The 8,323-nt window shown below is 53.3% G+C and overlaps 1 protein-coding gene across 1 annotated transcript; it reads left to right on the top strand.

Moving 5' to 3' along the window:
- The first annotated feature begins 768 nt into the window (after nucleotides 1-768).
- Nucleotides 769-7,557, top strand: CXXC5 (CXXC finger protein 5). Its single transcript, XM_074915961.1, has 2 exons — nucleotides 769-1,583; nucleotides 6,549-7,557. Exons 1-2 carry the CDS (start codon nucleotides 798-800, stop codon nucleotides 6,591-6,593), a joined length of 831 nt encoding a protein of 276 aa, XP_074772062.1. The 5' UTR covers nucleotides 769-797; the 3' UTR covers nucleotides 6,594-7,557.
- The last annotated feature ends 766 nt before the right edge of the window (nucleotides 7,558-8,323 follow it).

Below are 8,323 nucleotides of genomic sequence, written 5' to 3'. Positions count from 1 at the left end.
TGGGCTGGGTGAGCAGCATCATCTTGGGGGGGTGGTGCAGGGGAAGGCATGGGAGACAGGGCACAGCCCTGTAGCTTGCTGCCTCCATGGCCCCCAGCCAGGGGAACAGGGGCTGCAGGGTGCAGACCAGGTACCTTTCACAGGAGCTCTGGCTGCCGGCCTGGGGGCATCCTGCGGGCGCCCGACGTCCCATCTGGTGTGGGGGCTGCATGCCGCTGGAGCGGAGCAGGAGGTGAACCCTGTGACTTCCCTGGGGCTGCAGTCCCTGGGGGCGGAGAGCTGGGCACAGAGAGCCTTTAAGCGGCTGAGTGCCATTGCTACCAGGCCAGGACTTCCCCAGTGACCCCCTATTTCTGTCTGGATGTCGACCCTTTTAAAGAGCAGCGGAACGGATCTTCACTGAGGTCCGTTCCCTGGAGTTTCTTTGTTCACGGTGCTGAGACTTTCATGGCAGGGGGAGGAAGAGCTGCTTTGAAAAGCCTGTTGGCTCTTGCCAGCGCTAACTCTCTTTTCTTTTCTACTTCCAGAGCCGCATGTTGTGTACCAGAGCTGCAGAGTATGTCTTTGCACTGAGATTGGACTGAAGTCCTCTGCAGGTGACGCTGGAGGAGACGCCCCCTTGATGAGCGTTCCCGCCTAAGCTTTCCCTGGTGGCTGGCGGGCTGGTGCTACCAGAAGGGCTTTGGGGGTCTTTTGCTTTGGTGTTGGGGGTGGGTTTTGGGGGTTTGGTGTTTTTTTTTTGTTTTTTTTTTTTTTTTAAATTTTGGGTTTGGTTTTGTCATTGTGCTCCGGGCACCATGTCAAATTCGGGCTCCCATCAAGACACTGGGAACAAGCCAGAGACGGAAAAAAATAATCAAGATGACTCTCAACCCCCTGTCAACTCTGAGAGGAGGAACAAAAGTGGAATAATAAGTGAACCTTTGAACAAAAGTCTTAAGAAGTCCCGTCCACTCTCCCACTATTCTACCTTTGGTAGCAGCAGCTCAGTAAGCGAACATTCAGAGAAAGGCAACCCCTTAGCTAATGGGAACGAAGCAACTGTGGATAAAAGTCATTCTACCTCAAAGCACAAAAACATCTCTAGTATGCTGAGCAAATTAGACCGGGTGTCGGAGATCTCCTCAGAAGGACAGACCGCCCTACAACAGTTTGCTCAGTCGACAGAAATGCTCAAAAGAGTGGTACAGGAGCATCTTCCTCTAGCAAGCGACCACGGGACTGGTATCTCTGATATGGAGGCAGTCTCAGCTGCAGAGACAATGAACGGCCCCTCTGATTTTCCTTACCTGGGGGCTTTTCCCATCAACCCAGGCCTTTTCATTATGACCCCTGCCGGCGTGTTTCTGGCAGAGAGCGCGCTCCATATGGCTGGCTTGGCAGAGTATCCCATGCAGAATGAGTTGGCATCTGCCATCAATTCGGGGAAAAAGAAACGGAAAAGATGCGGCATGTGCCCGCCCTGCCGAAGACGGATAAACTGCGAGCAGTGCAGCAGTTGTAGGAATCGCAAAACTGGCCACCAGATTTGCAAATTCCGAAAATGTGAAGAACTCAAAAAGAAGCCTTCTGCAGCACTGGAGGTAACCGGCCCCTCTCAGGCACCCTAACCCCTCCTTGGGCTGCGCTCCTGGGTTTGGATCTTGCCCTAGATAATAAAACACCTGGTACTTCTTACTTTTTTATTTTTCCCTTTTCCGTTAACAGTTCTCAGCGTGAGATGTGTGGTCTGCCCAGTGTCCCCAGTTCCAGCCCTCCCTTACATCCTGGGGTTGATTGGCTTGGGGAGGAGGGCTCGGGGCTCTCCCTGGGGTCCCTGGGCATACTGGGTTTCACTTTCGCCTTTGCAGGCGTGGGCAGCAGCAGGTCTCTGAGTTTCAGTGCCAGCATCCCTTGTCCTGGGTGGGCTGCAGCTCCCTGAGCCAGGGAGCGACTTCTAACCCGGCGATCAGGTCAGAAGATCGGGAGGCAGGAGGCAGCTTTTTGAGGCAGAACTTGGGGGTAATCAGTGACAGTGAAACCTGTGGCCATGGTGCAGCTGGAGCCCAGCCCCTTAGCTTGCTTTTCACTCTGAGGGGGAGCACGCTGGTCCCTGGTTTTGGGTGGTAAACAGCTGCAGCATGCACTGGGCAGCATCTCCTGTGATGTGGCCGTGCTGGCTCTGCCAGAGCCAACATCCATCGGGGGTGGTCAGGATGAGTCTGTAAAGCACCTGTCAGATTTTCTGGTGAGCCACAGTCCCCACATGTGGTGTGCCGGCTTCACCACCTGACTGAGCTGGGAGCACCCCTGCTCCTGCTGCACCTGCCGAGCACGGGGATGGCTGGATCTCCCCTGGTGTGAGGCTTTGAGGCAGTACTCAGGTTGTCACTGCCCACCATGGTCTGCCCATGGGTGTTGCCGTTGGCCTTGAAGGAGAGCCACTGCAAGCTGCTGTTGGGCTGAGGTGCCACCTTGCCCAGTCCTCTGGGAGGTGCGATAATCACGTGAGGAGCACAGCAACAGTCTGGTGACCCAGGTCATCTTGTGGGTCTGAAATTCAGCCGAGGCTGTGGGTAGCTGCTGGTCACATGGCATGGCATGGCACGGCGTGGCAGGGGCGAGGGCTGGGTGCTGGTGGTGCTGGGATGCAGGACAGGGGTGGTACGTGGGCATGCTGTTCTGGCAGAGCCTGCCTCTTGGTGCACACCTGGGGGTGCTCTGGGTCAAGACCTGTCTGCCAGGTCCCCCATGTGTCGTGCTTAAGGTGGGTTTGATTTTTCTGGGAGCTGATCCCACTGTCAGCTGTGCCAACATGCTTCTTCCTGATGGTGAGTGCATCCCCAGAGCCTGCAAAGGCTAAAACGTCACCCAGACATCAGCTGAATCGCACATCCTGGCACGAGGGCATTGCCCATCCGCTGGTCGTCCCAAAGAGACAACTCACAGTTTTCTTAGCCTTGTTCAGTGTTTTTCAATTAGCATCAGCTCTGAATGAATAGTGAAGGGGAAAAAAAAATCTATTTGGGCGGTGGGAATGAGGAGAGGGGGACTGTGTCTTTCAAAAACCGCTGTATTGCTAAATTATATTCTTGTTCTAATTTGCTGAGTCAGTGATCTGGAAAAAGGGAGAAAGAGGAAAAAAAAAAAGTTCATCTCTTCCAAAGAGTCCTAAAGCAGGTCAATAGACTCAGAGCTCACAGCAACCGGAGGAGTCACTTCCTTCTCCCAGCTATGTGCTGGGTCTGGAGATGATCAATAGCACCGGGAGCCCATGAAACATTCACCCCCTTGATTGGTTTCCCCATCTCATGGCTGGCTGAGAAATTGAAGCCACTGAAATATGGCTCTTCATGTAATAGAGCTGTGCCCCACCAAAGATGAGTTGGGCATGACCATAGGTGTGCTGAAGCCGAGAAGAGATGTTGTGCTGGTGGGGATGGATGTCTGGGCAGATGTGGATCTCTCCAGAGCATCACCATCCTCTTTTCAGAGCAGATCCTCCCCTCTCTCAGGATATCCACTTGTGCTGTGTGCTGACCTTCGTAGGGTTGAACTAGATTGTGGCTGTATTTGTATGGGACAGGGGTGCTGGGACCATGGCTGATGTCCTAAGGTCATCTGGGTCAGTGACTAGGTTGTTAAACCTAGCCCTATGTCAACCAGCTTTGGTAATGCGTTGTGTTGAGCCAACCCTAGGGCAACCACCAGCACCTGCCTTGTAGTGGAGACCCATCTGGAGGTGGCGGTGGCCAGGACACAGAGCTGCTGCCAGCTCGGCAGCTCCATGGACCGCAGGTCCTGGTGGGGTGCCATCACACCATAGTACTCTATACCGGGACAGGAGAAGCCATTCAGTGGCCGTTCATATGGAGCTGAAAAATTCATAGGGCTTTGTGAAGCAATATCCCCCTCTGTGGGGATCTGTGCCATTGCCTGGGAGAAGAGCAGCCGTCAGTGACTCTGGTCTGCCAGCCTGGTGTGTCCAGGGGAGTGTCCTTGGAGAGCCCGGACAGGGGCTACAGCTGTGATTAAACGTTGATCTAAAATCAAGCAGTAAAAGAAAAAAATAGAATTAAACCTTTATGGTGGCATAAAAAACTGGGCTAAATCCCTCTGCTGCTGTTAAGCTTTATCTGCACATCTACAGAGCCTGAATAACCGGTCACCGCAGGTGTCTCGCTGTGGTGGTGGCTGGCTGAGGGTCTAAAACCAGCAAGGCTGGTCGGATGATTGGAGCAGGCAGCAGCATGTCCCTGCACTGACAAGGCTCCTCCAGGCTCTGCCAGACCCAGCAGCCCCAGGTAATGCTGTGGGTGCTGGTGGCCAGCTCTGTATAGGTCACCCTGGGCTTGTCTCCAGAGCTGTAGGTTACATTAAGGCCACGAATAGTGATTTGACTCAACAGAGCTGTCCTCCATCTGGAGAAACCTTGGTGAAGTGCCTTGGTGCCCCAGCTAGCACTGGTGTGAGAGTCACTGTCACCCTCATGTGAGTCTCACAGAGACTTTTCAGCAAGGCCTGTCATGACAGGACAAGAGGCAGTTTGAAACTGGAAGAGGGCAAGGTTAGGTTGGACTTAAGGAAGAAATGCTGTATGATGAGGGTGCCGAGACAATGAACAAGTCCCCCAGAGAAGTTGTGGATGTCCTGTCATTGGAAGGGTTCAAGGTCAGGTTGGATGGAGCTTTGAGGAACCTGAAAGATGTCCCTGTGCACGGCAGGGGGGTTGAACTGGATGGTCTGTGAAAGTCCTCTCCAGCCCAATTGATTATGTGATTCTATGATCGTGGGGATGAGGGGGGATCTGTCTTGGGCATCCACGTTAGAGCTGTGTGTCCAGCTTGCTTTAACAATGAAGGGGAAGGGGTGTTTAAAGTGACATGTATCCGACATCTCCTTCCAGACCCATTAGGAGCCCCTTCTTCCCTTGTTTCTCTCTCCTGGGATGATGTATCTGAGTAGGTGGCCCTTGCTGGAGAGTCCGCCGTGCTCTGTCCCACTGGTTCTGCATCCAGCGCCTTGGGCAGGGTCCAGCATGGGTGGTGTGCCATGCCCCGTGCATCACTGGCCAGAGGCACTTGTGTCTCCCATAGATGCCTGATTACATATTGCAGAGACCTTTGGGAAAGTGGTGATGCTGCAGCTCTCTGCTCATTGACCACCCCAGCGCAGTTTGCCCAGAGGACCAGACATGGGCTGGAGCAGGATAAGGTGCCATCTGTTAGCAGCCAATCTCTTGCACCATCTCTTGCCCATTCTCGCCCTTTGCTTCCCTCCCCTTGCCCAAGCCCCATGTTTGGTCATGGTGCCTGTAGAAGTGAGCATGTTGGGGTCCCTCCTGCAGGGATGTGGTGAGACGCTGCCCTGGTTACTCACTGAGGATTGGTGGGTGTCTTGATCCAAGAGAAGGCCCTGATAAGAACTGACTGGCTCCTGTGTGTAGTTAGGGACCTGAATGTGGCATGGTTTTGACTCTTGGGACAACACATGGCGTGACCTGCACAAGGGCTCAATGCCAGGAGCTGGTGCTGGCTGTTTCCCCACTGCCCCGTGGCAGCCCAGCCTGTTGCCCTGCTCCTGTCACTGCAGCCTGTGGCTTGTTTCCCGCTACGATCATTTGCTTATTTGGAGATGCAGGACCTGAAGGGCCCTCTGAGGCACATCCTGTTGGTGATTGTATGGCCCTATCCTCTGGCTAGCATGGCTTGGCCTTGCTTGGGAGCTGTTGGCATCGAGAGACATTGTGGTCCTTGCATACTCCACCCATGGTCTCATGAACATTGCACGGACTTGCCACCCCATCCAGCTGGGGAATGTCGCAGGTGGTCCCCCCAGAGGACCGCAGAGCTGTTGGGGTGGCTTAAAGTGGACTTGTCTGTTGTTGGGTGCTTTGTTGCATGTAGGGTTTAGCCTGCTGTGACTCATCCCTCTTTCCCTGCAAGATGCCAAGAGGTCCTCAGTGGTGCCTTGGGCTGTTCTGTTGGGGACAAGGTTGTCCGTTGTGGCCAGGGTGATGCTCCCGCGTCTGCTGGCCCCAAGCCTGGCTAGCTCATTCCCTGCCTCAGTTTCCTCCCAAATGCCCTGCTAAACCCATCTGTTGCCTGGGCTCCTGTCTGCCGGCTGTCATCCCTCTGTGACAGGGTAGGTGGGGGCTGGCAAGCGAGGGGCCTGCCGTGCCGGGCCACGCCGGCTCACTGCGGCCCGGCCATTGTGCTCGCTATCAACTGGAGGGGAAGTCGGGGGCCGTGCCATTGTGCCGGCCACTGCGTAGGGACACAATGGCTGAGCCACTGTGCTGGGGGGTGCCCTGCTGGGGTGGGGGGCTGGCAGCAGGGTGACCCCTGTCCCCTCTGTCTCGCATTCCAGCATGGCTGGTGGGCTGAAATCGCGGGATGCACGGCTGGGCTGCGTCGGGGGTGCCAAGCCCAGGCCGGTGAGGGGGGGTGGGCAGGGGAGGTGGAGGGATGCGGGTGCACAACCCTGGTGCTGCGCGGCTGTGCCGGACCCGACCTAACGCCTTGTCCTTTCTTCTTCTGTACCCCCTCCCTGTCTCTCTTCCTTTCCAGAAGGTGATGCTTCCTACAGGAGCCGCGTTCAGATGGTTCCAGTAGGAACGGGAATCCCAAAGCTCTGTCATCCAAGTGCAATGTCACTGCTTGCTTGTGTTGTCTCAGGCAAGGGATTTTTGGCTGAAATGAATGGATGCACCTGTGTCTCTTTAGAACCAAAAATATTTTCTCGCAAATCTCATTCCTGTTTTTATAATTTTTTTTTTGCGTTCGTTTTAACATCTTCGAGTCCTAGTCAGACATTTAACTGCTTTTCAAATAAAAATAATTAAAAGAAAAAAACAATGGATCTGTAAAGTACCAAGACTTAATAGACAGAGTATGGACAATCAGTTTCTTTCTGTGTTTTGGTGTTGATGTTGTTTATGTGTGAAAGATGCAGTACTTGTGTAGGGAATGTAAATTTACAGTAACCTTTTAAAATCTAGTTACTAATAAGCACTACTGTAATTTAGCACAGTTGTTTAATTGCACCCTCATTTATACTTTTTATTTGATTCTTTCCCATCATACAATAGAGTGGATAGTTTCTAGAATGCCTCAACTTCATGTTTATAAATGAGAATATGTTTAAAGCGATGTAGTATCCCTTTTCCTAGCCATTCACCCATGTAAGTTTAACCCGCAAGAGGTTTGGTATAAAAGGTGGAAGAAAACAATTGCTACACAACTGGCGGTCTTTGAAAAAGGAAAAAAGAATAAAAAAAAAAAAGAATAAAAAATTCATTGTTAGTTTATTAATATAGAACAAGAAACACTGCGTACAGAAAACCTCCTAATTGCAATGGTTTACTCCTAGAAGTAATTTTTGTAAACTTACTGAAGTAAAAATCAAAATAAAAATAATATTGCAGGACCTGTGCTGAAGCAGTTACGAAAAGTGATATTTCTCTTCTGTTCAAATCCCCGTCTCTCCAGCTCTCTCTACATCATTAAATTGAAATGCTGTTTGTAATGTTTTAGCAATCCAGGCTGTTTTTGTGAATAAAATGAATGCATGTTTTGTGTCATGATTTACAGCTTTGTTATTTCTCTCCCACCCCTCCTTCCAGCCATCCGGGCCCCCCAATGCCGACGGCGGCTGATCCCCGCCTGCCTGCCTGCCCCGTCTCCGCTGGCTGCAGACGGGGTCCTGCTGGCTGCCCGGGGCACCTCGCCGGTGACGATGCTGGAGCGCGGCCGGCCCAGGTGGGATGGTGTGATGAGCTGAGCTGGAGCCGCCCTGGCTGCCAAATCTGCACGGTTAATCCTGGCAGTGGCTGGGTTAAGCCAGCCCCAGCTCCTCCCGGGGATATTTTCCAGTTTGACCTGCCTGGAGTTTTACCAGGTAGCACAACACCATTTCTTTTGGTAAAACAGTATCATCCATGCACCGTGGAGATCTGCAGTGAGGCTTGTTTTGTCGGGACGAGTCCAAAATGAGCTCCTGAGGGTGAGTGGGCTCAGGAAGCTGAGCGTTTGGTGCAGCCGATGGATGCCTGTGGGGATGGAGGGAATGTTGGATGGGCTCGGCTGTGGACAAGCTGGTGGGGTCGCTGGCAGTGCCTGGGTGCTGTGCTCGGCGCTGCGCCAGGCAGGTGGGCTCTGCGTCCCCTTCCAGCCTCCAGGAAGGTCTCCAAGCCTGGGGGAAGAGGCAGACCTGCCTGGATCCGGCAGTGCTGGCTCTGCGTCTCTGGGAGGAGGTAGCCAGAGCCTTTGTCCGTGGCTCCAGCCAGCCTTTGGGCCAGCATCTGTTGACCAGATGTGCGGTCGGAGGAGGCGGGGCAGGCGAC

This window comes from Athene noctua, chromosome 12 (assembly GCF_965140245.1).
Source record: "Athene noctua chromosome 12, bAthNoc1.hap1.1, whole genome shotgun sequence".
Taxonomy (NCBI): Eukaryota; Metazoa; Chordata; class Aves; order Strigiformes; family Strigidae; genus Athene; species Athene noctua.
Note: the sequence above shows the minus strand (reverse complement) of the source record. Positions and strands in the feature narration are given on the sequence as shown.

Excerpts from the sequence above, each read along its gene's own strand:
- CXXC5 (XM_074915961.1), top strand. The coding sequence starts at position 798 with ATGTCAAATTCGGGCTCCCATCAAGACACTGGGAACAAGCCAGAGACG. Across the intron at positions 1,584-6,548 it reads AGCCTTCTGCAGCACTGGAG|AAGGTGATGCTTCCTACAGG; the intron begins GTAACCGGCCCC and ends CTTCCTTTCCAG.